This window comes from Prionailurus viverrinus, chromosome B4, assembly GCF_022837055.1.
Source record: "Prionailurus viverrinus isolate Anna chromosome B4, UM_Priviv_1.0, whole genome shotgun sequence".
Taxonomy (NCBI): Eukaryota; Metazoa; Chordata; class Mammalia; order Carnivora; family Felidae; genus Prionailurus; species Prionailurus viverrinus.
In genome coordinates this window covers 97,515,214-97,533,668 of record NC_062567.1, presented here as the reverse complement: position 1 = coordinate 97,533,668, position 18,455 = coordinate 97,515,214, and the positions used below count along the sequence as shown (strand labels likewise).

General features: G+C 38.6%; 1 protein-coding gene across 4 annotated transcripts in view; it reads right to left on the bottom strand.

The window, feature by feature from the left end:
* The window catches only part of ZDHHC17 (zinc finger DHHC-type palmitoyltransferase 17), a 105,131-nt gene extending 87,078 nt beyond the window's left edge, over positions 1 to 18,053 (bottom strand). For all 4 annotated transcript variants that reach the window (XM_047866619.1, XM_047866617.1, XM_047866620.1 and 1 more), the window contains exon 1: positions 17,838 to 18,053. In XM_047866619.1, coding sequence (XP_047722575.1) covers positions 17,838 to 17,930 — 93 coding nt within the window. In that variant the 5' untranslated portion in view covers positions 17,931 to 18,053. The remainder of the gene's footprint in view (positions 1 to 17,837) is intronic.
* Positions 18,054 to 18,455: the final 402 nt, after the last annotated feature.

Here is an 18,455-nt window from a genome sequence, read left to right as displayed (position 1 = left end):
GTATTTCCCTGATGATGAGTGATGTGGAGCATGTTTTCATGTGTCAGTTGGCCATCTGGATGTCTTCTTTGGAGAAGTGTCTATTCATGTCTTTTGCCCATTTCTTCACTGGATTATTTGTTTTTTGGGTGTTGAGTTTGATTAGTTCTTTATAGATTTTGGATACTAACCCTTTATCTGATATGTCATTTGCAAATATCTTCTGCCATTCTGTCAGTTGCCTTTTAGTTTTGCTGACTATTTCCTTCATTGTGCAGAAGATTTTTATTTTGATGAGGTCCCAATAGTTCATTTTTGCTTGTTTCCCTTGCCTCCGGAGATGTGTTGAATAAAAAGTTGCTGTGGCCAAGATCAAAGAGGTTTTTGCCTGCTTTCTCCTCGAGGATTTTGATGGCTTCCTGTCTTACACTTAGGTCTTTCATCCATTTTGAGTTTATTTTTGTGTATGGTGTAAGAAAGTGGTCCAGGTTCATTCTTCTGCAGGTCGCTGTCCAGTTTTCCCAGCACCACTTGCTGAAGAGACTGTCTTTATTCCATTGGATATTCTTTCCTGCTTTGTCAAAGATTAGTTGGCCATACGTTTGTGGGTTCATTTCTGGGTTCTCTATTCTGTTACGTTGATCTGAGTGTCTGTTTTCGTGCCAATCAGATGTACAATTTTAAAAGATCACCTAATCATTTTTTTTTCCTCCTCACCACCTCCACAATACATTTTTCCTCCTTCCTGTATGATTTACTAGAAGGCATTTCCAACTACCAAAATGTTCATATTAAATCTCATTCAATCTTGATTTAGTCTCCCAAAATTTCAGGTGTAATTATTATTTTTTTTTAATGTTTATTTATTTTTGAGAGAGACAGACAGAATGTGAGCAGGAGAGGGGCAGAGAGAAAGGGAGACACAGAATCTGAAGCAGGCTCCAGGCTCTGAGCTGTCAGCACAGAGCCGATGCAGGGTTCAAACCCACAAACTGTAAGATCATGACCTGAGCCAAAGTCAGACGCTTAACCAACTGAGCCACCCAGGTGCACTTCAGGTGTAATTAATTAGCTACCAAGTCTTACTATTTTTCTCCAAACAAATTCATCAGTTCTTTTCTGTTATTGCCTCTATAATACCTTCTCAAATAGTCTGTCTACCTTGCTGTTCCAATCACTCCCCTGCTTAAAATCTATAATCATGTATATAGGGTAAAATGCTAACATTTCAGTAATCATGAAAAATTGCATGAATTGGCTCCAACTTCTTCCAGCTTTGGTATCCACCATTTCCTTCCAAGCATCCTACATGTTTTTGTTTGTTTAAATGTTTATTTATTTTTGAGAGAGAGAGCAGAGCAGGGGAGGGGCAGAGACAGGGAGACACAGGATCCCAAGCGGGCTCTGAGCTGACAGCAGAGAGCCTGTGAGATCATGACCTGAGCAGAAGTCTGACACTCAGGCGCCCCAACATCCCGTATGTTTAACAGCCATTCCAAGGTTTTGTATATTGAAAACCTCAGTGTCCTTTTGCTCATGTTAGCTATTCCACTTAGAAGGCACACCCCATCTCAGGTCTGGCAAACTTCTACAAATCCTTCAATTCACAATTCAAATGTCATTACAACATTCCTTGTTTCCCTCAGGCAGAGTTAGTGATCCAGTTTTCTGTGTTCTGCAAACAATAATTACAGTACTGTGTGATGGTGTGTTAGTTTCCCATTGCAGGTGTAATAGGTTACCACAAACTTAGTGGCTTAAACCAACACAAATATATGATCTTATAGTTCTGGAGATCAGAGGTCCAAAATCAAACATCAGTATCACAGGTGTCAACAGAGCCATGCTCCCTGAAGAGGTACTAAGGTAGAAGCCATTCTTTGCCTCTTCCAGCTCTGGTGGCTTCTGGCACTCCCTGGGTTGTAGTGATATCACTCCAATTTCAGGCCAGCATCTCCGAATCTCTCCAGTCTGCTTCATATAGCCTTCTGCATGTGTGTGTGTACAAATCTCCTTCTGCCTCCCTTTTATAAGGATACATGTGATTATAATCAGAGTCTGCCTGGATATCTAAGATAACTTCCCCATCTCAAGACCCTTTATTTAATTATCCTTAGAGGCTCTTTTCCCTTCATAAAGTAACAGAGGTTCCAGGGATTAAGACTTGATATCTTTGGGGGGCCATCATTCTGCTTACCATAGGACAGAGGCAAGTTCATGTTACATAAACTGGTGCTATCTGTAGTTTTCTCTTGGCTATCAAATACCCTCAATCATTGGTGATAATGTGGCTCTCTCCTGTGGAGCATTTTGAGATTTCTGAAATTCACCCCATGAGGACAAACAGTAACTCTTAACCAAACTCTGGTCAGAGTCCTCTGGGCCCTCTTCTCAACTAGGCCTCGCCCTTATTCCCCATAACTTTACTAGGACTGCACAGTTTAGCTTTCGGAAAGAATTCTGTTAAGTTAGTTTAGCAAGAATCCCCCTACCCCTGATGTCTCCTTTTAGTATTCCCATCCACTGAGCCCCTCATTCTGTTATAAATCCCCAATTGTCCCTGCTGTATTCAGAACTAAGCCCAGTTCTATACTGAGGGGCTTCTTTCCTCCCTATTGTAATAGTTCCTGAATGAAATTCATTTTTCCCATTCTAACTATTGTCCAGCTCTGGTTTTCTCTGACAGAACCTCCCTCTGTAACATTTTCTGGTATAAAATAGGCATTCTCTAGCTCATTTCTAAAACTCCTCCTCAGCTCTTATGCTAGTGGTATAACCCTGGGGTTGCTTATGCCAAGCAGAAAACTTTCTTTTGGTAAGTTTATTTCATGATGGCTCTAGCCTATCTAGCCTCTAAAGTGTTTGCCTGGTCCAAAGGAAATACTCTTAACATCACTGCACACACAGAGGAAGCCCTCTCTCTGGCTCTTCCACTGCAAGGCTATTTTATGTATCCCTTACCTTTATACTTCACCAGGAAAGCAGCAGCAGCCCCCTATCTCTGGGCCTTCAAAAACTCCAGGGGACCCAAATCATACTTTTCCATGAATTCTTTAACAAGACAGCATCCCAAGAAAAGCCTATTTTTTGCAACCCAGCAGACATCCAGCTATAGACACATTTTCCCTCCTGAAAAGTGCCCGCCTTTCAAAGAAATTGTTTGCAACCCACAAAGGACAATAAAAACACTACATCACTCCATTTTGCCTTGATAACTCTTCAAAGAGCCCTTCTTCCCAGTAAAGTCTCTATTTTGTATAAGCTGGAGGTAATAGAGTTCCAGGACAAATCATGGCCACTTCCCATCAAGTTCAGCATCTCTGTTTACACTACAGGGATCTTTTGTCAGCTACTGTCCTCAGCTTTGAGCTCCAGGAAACATGCTTAGATGACAAGAAAAGTTTCACTTAATATCTTATTATATACAAATACATCATAAAGCATTTGTCCTTTCATACCTAGTACTTTTCACTTAACATCACGTTTCTTAGATTTTTCTGTGCTGATACATGTTGTTCTAGTTTATTCAATGCAACTGCTACATGGTACTTGATTAGATGAATAAATACCATACATTTCCCTGAGACTTTTTGCCGTTATAAACCACGAACAATCTTACACAGAGCTTACCAGTAAAAGTTTCTCTGTGGTAAACACCTAGTAGTAGAACTTCTGGATAAAAGGACTTTGAGTATCTTCAACTTCATTAAATTGCTTTCTAAGGTGGTAGTACCAGCTTATACTCTCACTAGCAATGCAGTTTTCCTTTCACTATACTTGGATTTACCAAACTTAATTTTTAGGAAATCCGATGGGTACCAAACTTATACCTTGTTTTGATCTGCATTTCCCTGAATCAAAGTGAAGAAAGTTTATCCAGGAGAAATCAACTGTATCAATGGAAATGAAAAGTCAAGAAGGATAAGGGCCTCATGCTGACCAGTGGATTTAGCAACATAGATGCTGCTTTACTTTGACAAGGTAGGGCATATGCCAGGCTGGACTGATTAAAGATAAGATGGGAAGGAAAGGAACTGGGAACAGCAAATATAAGCAACTTTTCTGAGGAGTTTTGCTATAAATAAGAGCAAAGAATTAGGGCAGAAGACAGAAGGTAATGGGATAAAAAGAAAATATGGTTTGGTTTGGGGATTTTTTTAGGATGGGAGAAATTATCACTAGTACATATAATCTGATAAAGCTAAAAACTGATGAAGTAGGAGTATGAGAACTGCTGGAGAGATGCCATAAGTCAGTCTGAGAGGATAGAAATCAGTGTAACTAAACATATACAGTACTTTTATGCTGAAAACCACAAAACACTGATGAAAGAAATCAAAGATCTAAATAAACAGACATACCATATTCATGGATTGGAAGACTTAACATGGTAAAGATGCCAATTCTCCCCACATTGATACATGGGTTTAACGCAATTCCTATCAAAATCCTAGCAAAAATTTTTGTAGATGTAGACAAGGTTATTCTAAAATTTATATAGGAAGGCAAAATAGCTAAAATAATTCCGAAAAAAGATTAACAAAGTAAGAAAGCAGTGACTCACTTTCAAGACCTATTATATAGCTACAGTAATCAAGATGGTATAGTGTTGGCTGAGGGATAGATATATAGATCAATAAAGCTGAACACAGAACCCAGAAATAAACACACACAAATATGTTCAACTGATTTCTGACAACAATGTAAAAGTAATTCAGTGGAAGAAAGGTAAGCTTTTCAACAACGGGTATTGAAGCAGCTGGACCTTTACAGGCCAAAAAAAAAAAAAAAAAAAAAAACCCAAAAAACAAAAACCCTCAACCTAATTGCCACACTTTATGCAAAAAAACCCTCAAAACTGATCCTGAACTTCAATATTTCAACGAAACTATAAACTGTAAACAAGAAAAAGAAAGTCTTTGAGATCTATGGCTAGGCAAGGAGAATCTTAGACTTGACAGAAAAAAATACAGCCCATAAAAATAAAAATGTATAAACTGGATCTCATCAAAATTTGAACTTATCCTCTAATAAAGACCCTGTTGAGATTGAAAAGACAAGCTATTGACTGGGAGAAAATATCTGCAAACTAAGACAAAGAACTAGTGTCTAATATACATACTAAAAACTCTCAAAACTCACCAGTAAAATAAAGAATCAATTGAAAAAAAACTGGCACAAGACATTGTTATGGGCTGAACTGTGTCACCCCAAAATCAATTTGTTGAAGCCTAGCTGCCAGTACCTCAGAATGTTACTGTATTTGGAGCAGGCCCTTTAAAGAAGGAATTAAGTTTAAATGAGGTCATGAGGGTGGACCCTAATCCAATCTAACTGGTGTCCTTAAAGGAAGAGGATATCTGGACACAGACACCAGGGGCACTGTGAGCACAGAGGAAAAACCATGTGAGGACACAGCAAGAGAGCAGCCATCTATAAGCTAAAGAGTGGGACCTCAGAAAAAACCAAACCTACTAATACCTTGATGTTGGACTTCCAGTCTCAAGAACTATGAGAAAATAAATGTCCATTATTTAAGCTACCTTGTGTGTGGTGTTTGTATGCCCTAGCAAACAAAGAGGATATAAAGATTTCACCCAAGAGGATATAAAGACATATTTCACCCAAGAGGATATAAAGATGGCAAATAAGCACATGTAAACATAGTTGGCATCATTTGCCATTAGGGAAATGCAAATTAACACCACAATGACTTATAATCATATACGTATTAAAATGGGCTACAATCATTAAGTGTCAACACCAAATGCTGGTGAGGATACAGAGATCAGATCACTCACACACTGCTGGTTGTGTACAGTCACTATGGAAACCAGCCTGACAGTTTCCTAAAAAGACTGACATAAAACTACCATATAACCCAGTAACTGCACTTCTGGGCATTTATCCCAGAGAAATGAAAACTTATGTTTACACAGGACCTGCACACAAATGGTTAAAGTAGCTTCATTTATAATAACCAAAAGCTGTAAACAACCCAGATATCTTTCAATAGGTAAATGATTAAACAAACTGTAGTATATCCATATACTACCCAGTAATAACAAGGAACAAAGTGATGATGTCCGCTACAACCAGATCAATCTCCAGAGTATTATGCTGATTGAAAAAAGCCACGCTCATAAGGTTACAAACAATTATGATTCCATTTAAATAACATTCTTAAAATTACAAAAACTACAGAAATGGATACTAGATGAGCATGATATACAAAGGCAATACAAACGATCTTTCTGGTGATGGAAATGTTCTATATCTTCAGTGATTCAATATCAATCTCCCAGTTGTGATATTACTCTATAATTCTACAAGGTGTTACCATTGGGAGAACCTGGGTAATGGGTACACAAGATCTCTGTGCACTTTTTCTTACAAATGTGAATCTAAATGATCTCAAAATAAAAAGTTTAAGTTAAAGAAAAATTATCAACTTAAAAATTTTTAATTTATGCAATTTATCATAAATAAAATATACCTCAACAAAAATGGCTCTGCAGTAAAAAAAAATATTTTTAAAAAACATACACATGATTAAAAAATCATCCAGGGGCACCCAGGTGGCTCAGTCGGTTAACTGTTTGACTCTTGATTTCAGCTCAGGTCACGGTTCATGGGTTCAAACCCCGCATCAGGCTCTGCACTGACAGTGTAGAGCCTGCTCAGGATTCTCTTTCTCTCCCTGTCTTTCTGCCCCTCCCTTGCTCGCGCTCTCTCTCTCTCTCTCTCAAAATAAATAAATAAACTTTTAAAAATTTTTAAAAAAAGAAGATTTTCAGGGCACCTGGGTGGCTCAGTCAGTTTAGCCTCCGACTCTGGCTCAGGTCACAATCTCGTAGTTTGTGGGTTTGAGCCCCTGTCCAGCTCTATCCTGACAACTCAGAGCCTGGAGCCTGCTTCGGATGCTATGTCTCCCTCTCCGTCTGCCCCTCTTCCACTCATGCTTGTCTCTCTCTCTCTCTCTCTCTCTCTCTCTCTCTCTCTCTCTCTCTCTTTCAAAAATAAATATAAAAAATTTTTTTTAATTGAAAATGATTCTCTCTCCCTCGCTTTTTGCTCCTACCCCACTTGTGCACCCGTCTCTCTCAAAAAAAACAAAAAGCAAACAAACAAAAAACCCATCCAGACCAGTGTTGTGCAATAGAGCTTTCTGCAATTATGGACGTATGCTACATTTCTGTGCTGTCTCAAACAGTAGCTGCTAGCCACACATAGCTAATAAACACTTGGAACCTGACTAATGTGACTGAAAAGCTGAACTTTTTATTATATTCATTCTAATTAGTTTAAATTTAAATTGCCACATGTCATTGGTGGTAGCTACCACATTAACAAGGCAGGTCTAGGAGAAACCAAGATGACAGAACAGCATGGAAGTTTTTTTTGTGTATCACATCCATGAAATACAGCCAGATCAACACTAAACCATCCTGCACACCTAGAAAACTGATTTGAGGATTAACATAATAATCTGCACAACCTGAACCACAGAACTCAGCAGGCTTTGTCTGTGTTTATAATATACACTTTAACTTATCTGTTTATAGTCAAATAATATTATAAAACTGCATTAAATATAAGAACTTAAAAAAAAAGGCAGGTCTAGATATTACAAAGAATGGTAAAAATAATTATATGCTAAGATGGAACTATGTCCTAAGTGTATTAAGAAAAAATGCATCAGTTATATACTTTACCTTCTACTATACACCTTCTGTACTCCTTAAATTTTTAACAATAATCATGTGCCGTGTTTCTTAAAAGCCAAAAATCCATACTGGAATTTAAATTTCTGATACCTTGAAAATTCACATATATTATTCAACAATATAGAATAAATCAGATGTTAGGATGATAGTTCAGAAAGTTTTAAGTTTTTATTTGGTCTGCTATCTTATAGTGCTAGATTCTAGTTTGTCAATTTTTTTCCCCCCAAGTGTGACTTTTTTTGGATTTGGTTACATTCAACTATCCACAGAAAAAAAGAAGACAAATAAGGAAAAAACAAGTTTAGAAAATGGAAACTTATGAAATCAACTTAATTAACTTCTTACACAAAGAGTTGAAAGATCTTGGATATTCGTAATGAGTGTTCAATCAGAAAGGAAAATTCCCTTAGAAAGAATGTCTACAGTTTATTCATGACCATAGTCACAGAACTGCAAATGGAGAGTAGTGAATATTTATAATTACAGTGAAGGGTGATAACACAAATGATAGTGTGACTCTTCAAAAAATTTTACACCGGAGGTGCCTAGACTCAAGCCAGCACTTGTCCTCTCATCAGCTACTACCATAGATTTAATGCTAAGAATACTTATCTCCAACCCCTCCAAAGCCTTCCCTGATCCATACCTAGGGTTATTTCATTTCCTTTCAAGGGATTTTATTAATGAAAACATATTTTCCCTTATGAGTTTAGACTAAGCAGAAGAAAGAAAAAAAAATCAATTGAATTAACAAAAATTTTGAAGCAGTGTTTTTACAAAAATCTAGTTTTAGGATTTCAAGTCAATTATTCAAAAAAGTAGCCTTACAGCAACTGCCAAAACGGAGTCCTCCCCTAACTTCTTTAATAACAAAAGCTGATAGTAACTCTGATAGTTTTTCTATTATATAATCAAAACTAATTTGTGTTTTGGCCTATTAAATTATATGGCAGAGTATATACGAGGATTATGAATTTGGAGTCAGAGTTTAGATTCTAATATAAACTCTGCCAACTGCTAATGATGTGAACTTGAATAAATTACCTCACCTCTCTGATTCTGCTTCCTAATCTATAAACAGTTCAATAATACCTACTTTTCAGAACTGTAAAAAGTAAATGAGCAGTACACAGAAATAACCAAAATGTCCTTCAGTAGGTGGATAAACAAACTATGGTATATCCAGAAAATGAAACAGTATTCAGCATTAAAAAAGAAATGAGTTGTCAAGTCATGAAAAAACATGGAAGAAACTAAAATGCTATTACTAAGTAAAGAAGCCAGCCTGAAAAGGCTACATACTGCATGATTCCAACTACGTGGCTTTACAGTAACAGCAAAACTATGAAAACAGTAAAAATATCAGTGATTGCCAGTTAGCAGGAAGGGAGGGATGAACAGGTGGAGCACAGAGGATTTTTAGGGCAGTGCAACTATTCCATATACTACTGTAATAGAGGATGCATTATACATTTGTCAAAACCCATAGAATTTACGCCAAAAGTGAACCCTATGGTAAACTATGGCCTTTCAGTGATGATGATGTATCAATGTAGGCTCATAAAATGTAACAAATGTAACTCTGATGCAGGATATTGATGGGGAGGGTGGTACAGGTGTGTGGGCAGCCAGTATATGGGAAATCTCTGTACTTCCTGCTCAATTTTGCCGTGAACTCAAAACTAGTCTAAAAAATAAAGTCTATTAAAAAAAACTTTTAAGAATTTTTGAAAAGTAAATGAGGGCATCTGTAATCCCTGGGCATTGCTAACCAGTGCCTTGGCAAATAATAATATTCAATCAACTCTATGACTGTATTATCACTATCACACTGTGCTGCACTTTTAAAAAGGAGCAACCAAATTCAAACAGTAAGCCTGGATTCAAATTCAGTACTGCCACTTACCAGCAAGTTACTTACCCTCTCTCTGCCTCTATTTCCTCATTTATAAAATAGGTATGAAAAAATGTACGAATTAAATGAATGAATATATATGCAGAACTGTTTCAGGATAGTGACTAGTTCATGGTTATAATTTGATAAATGTTAGCAATTACCATTATTGTGATCTATCAAACCAAAGAGATAACATGAATAGCAATAAGTACAATGCCTCATATATTAAATGTCAAGTTACCTTCCTTCCTCCTCCTGGAGTAAAAGTTTTCCCACATATCAAGTATTTATCACTGAACGGGGAACAAAATATGAGAGTTTATAAGATAAGAATCATCTCTGGAACTTTTTCAAAATATGCATACCACAAACCCACATACTAAATTGGAAACTGTGAGTGGTGTGCACGGAAATAAGTGTATTCTAACAAAATTCTCAGTAAGATTCTAATACACACACACACACACACACACACACACACACACACACTCATATTCTTACTTCACCTAACCCATCTCCCACACAAATCAAGTTGTGATAAAGTTACTGAATACCAGTGATTAATGGGATTCAATGCACTGAAATCTATATTTTAATGTAAGTTTCTTGGAGTACCTATGCATTGCCCAGATAAGGGACAAATATAGCCCCGGCAAATTTAGCCCACAGGTCAAATCTGGCCTATCACCTGATTTTATATATAAAGTTTTATTGGAACGCAGCACATCCAATCATTTCCATATTGTCTTTGGCTGCTCTCATATGACCACCACAGAACTGAGTAGTTGCCAAAGAGACTCATATGGCCCACAAACTTGAAAACATTTACTATCTGGAAACTTTACAAAAAGTTTCCCAACCCCTGGTCTAGGTTATTTGTTATTCAGTAACCCAACTAGAACATTTGGCATTAAGAATGAGTTCGATGTTATTACAACATCTCTTAAAGCGTAACAACAACAACAACAACAACAACAACAACAACAACAACAAAACTGGATGGCTGGAAACAAAGCAAACAAAAAGTTCTTTAAATTAAGAGTATAGAGGACAGAAATAATTTCACATGCTAGCATTCCTTAAGGAAACTGTTCTTCCCCCAAATCCAACCAAGAGATCTTAGCAAATAACAGGTCCTATCTCATGGCTGTAAGAATGGAAAAAAACCTAAATCAGGAAAACCCAATTCCAATGTGGAAAAGGGAAAACATGCAGTCCCCCTCTAATGGTTAGCTGATATTTGAGACATATGGCAAAAAGAAAAAAAAAAAAAAAAAAGTCCACATCCATATCGCCACTACAGAGAAGCAGCTGTCCTACATTAGGAGAAAATAGAGCTGAAAGGCAGAGATGAGGATAGAGGAAAAACAGTCTTGTTGACATTCTTGGCTCAGATTCCAGGGATCCTTGAGTCTCTTGCTATCCTAAGTTAGAATTATAGGAATCAGTAACTTCCTTTTTGCCCAAGTTAGTTTTAAAAGGATTGAAGACATGGGGCTCCTGGATGGCTCAGTCAGTTAAGCTTCTAACATCAGCCAGGTCACGATCTCATGATTTATGAGTTGGAGCCCCATGTCGGGTTCTGTGCTGACAGCTCCGAGCCTAGAGCCTACTTCAGATTCTGTGTCTCCCTCTCTCTCTCTACCCCTCCCCCACTCACACTTGGTCTCTCTCTCTCTCTCTCTCTCTGTGTCTCTCAAAAAATGAATAAACATTTTTAAAAAGAATTTTTAAAGGGTTGGAGACATTTGCAACTCAAGGATTCTTACACAACAAATAACTTCTCTTTTCAGTGAAGGACTTACTTATTTGTTTATCAATCATAAGAACAGGGATAGGTTTGTTCATCCCTCATTAAATCCTTCATAAATTAACAAATGTTGGTAATCCAAAAAGTCATTTTTAAAAATTCACAATGGTAAGGGTGCCTGCGTGGTTCAGTCGGTTGAGCGTCCAACTTTGGCTCAGGACATGACCTCACAGCTCTTGAGTTTGAGCCCCACGTCGGGCTCTGTGCTGACAGCTCAGAGCCTGGAGTCTGCTTCGGATTCTGTGTGTGTCTCTCTCTCTGCCCCTAACCCACTCACATTCTGTCTCTGTCTCTCAAAACTAAATAAATGTTAAAAAAAAATTTTTTTTTTTTAATTCACAAGGGTACAGTACAGTAAATTCTCAATCAGTGGTTACTATTTTTTCACTTGATTTTTCCTAGTATTAAATAACCAATTGAAAAACACAAGCTATTTAGGGTCACCCAGGTGGCTCAGTCAGTTAAGTGTCCGACTCTTTCAGTTCAGGTCATAATCTCACGGGCTCGTGAATTGAAGCCCCATGTCACGCTCTGCGCTTACAGCACTGAGCCTACTTGGGATTCTCTCTCTCCCTCTCTCCCACTGGCGTGTGCACACAGGCTCTCTCTCACTCTCTCAAAATAAAATAAGCATTAAAAAAAGATACAAGCTATCTAACATATATACAAAAAAAAACCCTTCAGATACATTTAACCCCCTCATCTCCATCTCCTCAATAATCATTGATAATCACAAAGACAAGCTTAAGATACTATAATATTGCAATTTATCTGAGATTCTACCATATTTAGTATGTATCAACCCTAGAAAATGGAATAATATGGCAAATTTTCACCGATTAAAACCGAAGACAAAAATATTCTGTTTATCCCTCTATAATTCAGGAAATTAAGTTCTTTGCAATATTTCCTTCACAGAAAGCTAAATTTCACTGTACTTTCAAATTAGTTGCCTGTAGCTCTATTCTAAGGATATTTTAATAGAAAATATTATCCTACAATTAGAAAATTATTACATTGGGTGAGAATTTTACTTTCATTTTCTATAAATACAATATTGCCTTGAATCAATTCTTCTAATTCCAAAGTTTAAAGTATTTGATATTTGGGGCGCCTAGGTGGCTCAGTCAGTTAAGCATCCGACTTCAGCTCAGGTCATGATGTTGCTGTTCCCGAGTTTGAGCCCCGCATCGGGCTCTGTGCTGACAGCTCGGAGCCTGGAGCCTGCTTTGGATTCTGTGTCTCCCTCTCTCTCTCTGCCTCTCCCCCTCAAAAATAAACATTAAAAAAAAAAAAAAATTAAGTATTTGATATTTTATTCTTAAATTACCTATCGGCGACAGAATCTAATTACAAAATAATATTAGAGTTAGATGATGCTGTGAAAGAGAATTTCATGTAACCTTGTATTGAAATAATGTTTTTTGGATTGTGTGATTGTAGGAGGTTCCATTAAAAAAGTACACTATATCAAGATGCCTTAACTAACTAATCCTAATTACCCTAACATAACCTTAGGATACTTTCTAGAGGAAAAGAGGTTTCCCCTGGGTTTTTAACTTTTAACAAAATTTTAACATGCTCACTTTCATCTAGTGTGAGGGATCTGGAGGCCTACAGTTAATCTTTTGTTATTCTGCAATGCCTTATTTTATATTCCCCATTACTCTGTGGACTATCAAAGCATCAAGATCATACTTAGATGCTCAACAAACACTCCTCATATCAAAGCACACATTTAAAAATAAATAAATAATATAAAAAAGGCTTAAAATAGAGTCCTCTGCCTATCCTCTCCTCAATCCCCAATTTTAATTTTCTTACCTACTTAGTTGCCTCCATACCCAATAATAATGTATACTACTGTTGCTTGAGAATTACTAATTTCTTACCACAACATTAACAGCTAACATGTATCGTGTTATTAAGCACCAGACTCAGAACTTTACATATATTATCTCATTTAACTTTCACAACAACTTCATGAGGTAGGTGCTATTATACTCTCATTTAAATCTGGAAAATTAGGACACAATTCAATAACTTGCCCAGGGTCACATAGCTAGTAAGTGGCAACACTAGAATTTTAACTCAAGCAGCCATACAATAGTACTCACACTTTTAACCTCTATCTTATATCTATCCACTCCACAGTCCGTTCTTAAATATTTTTAGAATGATTCTCTCAAACTAAATAAAAATAATGAGCAAAATAAAACAAAGAAGTCAAAACTGTAAAATGGCATTTCTCACAGCTTAATTTCTCACAGCTAAATTATAGGTCAGTAGTTTGCAACTTTGGCTTTGCCACAATCTATGAGGTCACCAATCAGTTGCATTTGTATTTTATATACATTGATTCAGTGATTACTATGCTTGAGGTACAGTGTTTTTAAATCTAAATTACAACTACATGACCTATAGCATCAGATTCTAAAGACGGCCAGAAAGACATACTTTAAAGGGAAAGCGTGTGCCGGTAACCCAACAGAAGAAGAAAAGCAATTTTCAAAGAAATTTTCTATCTACTTTCTGAAAGCAAATGAATTAATTTACTTATGTGTACACATGTATCTCTAACTACATGATAGGGCAAAAAAATAGTAACGGAAAAAGGCAAAATCACTTTCACTAAAGAAAACTTCAAAAAAGAGTTTTTTTTTTTTTTTAAATCTGAAGGCAGGAGACGTAGTAATATTTTGCCTTAAAATTTTAAACAAAAAAATGAGACATGAATATGGACAAAATTAATGTAAAGCAAAAAAACCCATATATATACCATTTAAAAAAGAGAAACTAAAGAAAAGGCAGTGACAGAAGTTCTTAAATTGAGAAAAAAAGAAAACAAGAGATGAAAGCCCTAGATAATCTAGGCAATCCAGTTCAAAGCTCTGAGTCAGATCTTGATGAAACAGAGAGTCCCTATAATAATACTCTGGCAAAGGGGGGTATTGTGGCCTCATTCTATGAAAGAGTTAGGAAGGCTTACTGAGGATATACTAGCGGGTGAAACGGAAGAGTGATGATAGCAAGTCAGCTGGATTGTAGACCAACATATGGTCTCTATGTCCCTGCTAAAGTCTTTCTTCTAACCATTCTAGATGACAGAAATCTGACACTGCTTGCAGGCTACACTACTCAATTCAGCACTTATTTGCCTTCTGTTAAGTGTTTCACACTTAACAGCGTATATATTCCCAATTAGATCACTAACTCTGGAGAGCAGGAGCTATCCTATTTATTTTATTTTCACCCATATAACCTAGCACAGTGCTATGCACGTAGTAGATGCTCAAACCTACTGATTCTGAAAACTCACAACATACAATCACAACATTAGAGTTTAAAGAAATCTTAAGAGATCATCTAGTCTAACTCTTTTATCTTCAAAGCAAAAAAACTAAGAGTAGTTAAAGGTACAAGAGCCGAAAGTCAAGAGTTAGGATTAGCACCCTAATCCCATGATAATCAGTTCATCTTTTCCCAAATAACCTCTAATTTCTTCCATTATGATAAAATGAATAATCACCTATTTCATCAGAAAACAAAGTAATAGCACCAGTATTCGCTACATGCCAGGACTTTCAGAAGGTTAGATTTGTTTGGCAGCCTCAGTCTGGGATGACTGCTTTATAAACATTATATAAACACTTAAAAACATTATTATACTACTTAATACTCACAATAAATACTCTAAGAGATACTGACCCAATTTTACAAATGTAAATGAACCACGATAATAGCAAGTGGCAAAACCCAAATTCTGCTTATCACCAGTGGCTCTTAACCCTATCCTGTCTCTCACTGAATTTAACACAAAAATCCCAAAGTCTTAAGAGTCCAGCACAGTACCTGACCCAAACAAAATAAACAAATGTTTAAAAGACTGACTTAATGAATGGATCACTTAATTAAAAAGGTTCTCTCACAGGAAATATCTCTAAAAAGGTTTCACTGTTTATCTAATTACGTAATCCCTTGAGAATGGTTTTAAGAGTGCACAGTTTGCATACTAACAGAAGGTTTATAAAATGGCTTATTTCTTTATCCTACAAATAATAATACGTCTGTTCAACAAATATTAAGTGAGAAACTATTTTTGTGACACAGTGTTAAATTAAGATAAAAAGTAAAATAAAACTTGTTCCTACAAGATTCTATTCCACAAATTAAAGTCCACACAAGTCTCTAAACCATTTAACAAAACCAAAATGTGTAACATCTCCCTCCTTCTTCTGGTAGAGGAAAAAGAAGTAACATTAACTGAGCACCTACAATGTGCCAATTCTTAATCCTCAACACGTACAGCTTCACCTAATCCCTTACAGCTAAGTGAACTAGCCCACATCTCCATTTCTGATGAACAAATTGGGACCTAAAGAGATTAAGTGCTTGTCTCAGGTCCCTCGGCTAATTACTACAAATACAGATTGGAACCTAAGTCTGTCTGACCAAAGGTCTATGTTCTCTTCTAAAAGAAGTTAAAAGCATTTTTATTTGCTTACCAAGGCAGAGAATGGGTTTCTTTCCAAAAGAAGGTGAAAACACTGCTTATTTTAACAAAAAAAGAATACATCTTCTCAATCCTCACAATAGCCTATCAGTTATTATTCCAAACCAGTATTATAAACGATGAAGCTAGAACTCAGAAGTAGCTTGCCCGAGCACATACTGCAAGGAAGCAGAACTTTACCAGGTATGCACACAACACTAACCACAGGAAAAATGCAGAAAGACCTTAGCTCTTGTAATTCTAAGCTTAAGACTCATAACAGCTAATCAGACTTTGTGTTTGCTAGGTGAAAAGGAATGGTAGATATTGATATCAACTTCCACTTTCAATCGATTTTCTAATAACATTCTATTACATGGCACCCGGAAGACTGGTCTGTAAATTTCAAGCCTACAGGCCATTTCATTATACCAAGCAATCTCTCTCTGGATAATTACCAAAGTACCAAACAATGTACTATTTTACAAAGCAAAGGTTTACCAAGAGAACAGTATGTTAAAATACATAAAATCAATATTTAAGTATTTGAAACTTTCACAGGAATAGACGAATAATAAATATTCCTTAGCACTATTTTCAATGCATCATCTGAAAACTACTTTGTTTCTTGGTATATTTTTCAGGCCTAAGCTCCAATGACAGTTCTAAAAACCTTACTACCTTGGTCACAAAAATATTTAGTTTTACTGGACAGCTCTGTTTCTCAGAAATCCAGAGAAGCCTTTTCTATGGACAGTGGCTCAGGCATATTCCTAAGAAACGGTCCCATCTGTTTGTGGTAAAGCAAAGTGATGAGTAAGAGGGTGATTGAGTATTAATACAGAACATGTTTAAGTGTGTATCTTTATTTACATTTTACTAAATAATAAAAGCATGCAATATAGCCCAAAGTTCAGAAACAAGTAGAATCATTCTACTGTAAAGTAACCAGATAGACACTTCCATGTTGGTTCCCCTCACTACAACACAAAGGTTGTCTTCATCCCTTAACCTCATAAAAACTACAGTTCTTCAGTAAGCTTTGCCGCTACCTGACCCACACCTAACTGTGAATCATTGAAAACTGGAATGCATCACGAATTGCTTCCAGGACTGAACTAGCACTAGCTCAGCTATAAATTAAGAAGTAAACAAGTACAGAATATGACAGATCCTGGAGCGGGACACTGTTTACTTACATGGGAAGATACTCCTGTTGTGATGGGAAACGTGTTGCACTGACTTCCCCTGGCTCCAAAAAACAAAACCAAAAAAAACCCAAACCAAAACAACCCATACTTTGACAAGCTAGTGTAAGCGTGGCTCTATTCCCAAAAGTTTTGACCTCTCTCGTTAATCGCATAAGGACAAACGCTCATATAAGGACATCGGACACAAGGCGCCCGAGGTGCTGCCTATGGCATAACCTGGAAGGACATCACTTTATACAGAAACTGTGTTCTTACCCTGCACTACCCACAGTGATGAGCTAAATGGGAGGAAGAGCTACCACCATTCACCACAGCGAAGCAAAGGGGAAGAAATCAAAACCAGACGCGCTCTGTCCTCGCCCCCGAGAAGCTTGGAGCAGGACTAGGGGCGTAAGCTGCGGTTCCAAGCCAGCACTAGGCCCCCGTCACCTGTGCACCCGCGAGCAGCGTGGCGACAGAGCAGAACCATCAACATCTCCACCTCTGTCCTCTAGGCACAGCCAGGGACTGCGTCCCAGAGCCCGCCCCGACCAGGCCCGCCCCGCTATCTCCACCCCGTTATCCGCTCGCAGCCGCGCTCGGGCCTGGATTTGCCTCCCCGCCCTCCCCAACTTCGGCACGTTCCACTACCCCCACACGGTTAGGCCATAGCCCTCCGCAAGTTCGGGGGAGAACGGTCGGGGCCCGAAGGGCGAGGAATGCGCTCGGCGCGGTTCCTCACCTCTGGATGGAGAAGGGGCACACAGCCCGCTTCGGTATCGTACTCATCCGGGCCGTCCGCCATCTTGGTGTTAAATCCCTCCTCCCGCTGCATGCCGGGAGAAAGCGTTTCACCCTCGCGGGGCTCGGGCGAGGCGGAGGGCACGCGCGAGGGCGAGCTCGAGCCCCGCCGGAGGCGATGCGGCCGCCGCCTCCTCCTTCTCCTTCCCCTCCCCCGTTACCGCCCCCTCTGCCCCGCTCCCCTCTGAGGGCGGGGGTCCCAGCGCGCGTGCGCGCGAGCCGGGCCGGCCCCGAGCGGGAGCGCGCTCTGCTGCACTGCGCCGGACCAGACGGGCGGAAGGCTCTGGGCGTGGGCAGCATAGCCCGGGGGCGGGCCCCCGGCACGAGGCAGATGTGCGCCACAGTCCGCTCGAGGGAGGCTGCCAAGGGGGGACTGAGTCAATAACGCGGGAAACCTGGAGGCGGCGCGGGAGCAAGACACAGCTCCGGCGCCGCGCAGCGGAGAACTGGGGGCTCGGGCAGCCGAGGCGGCCCACGCCCAAGAGCACCCTGTCCAGAGACCCTCGGGACTCCTTCCCAGAGACCCGGGGTGGAACCATCACCCGGCTCCAGGTACAAG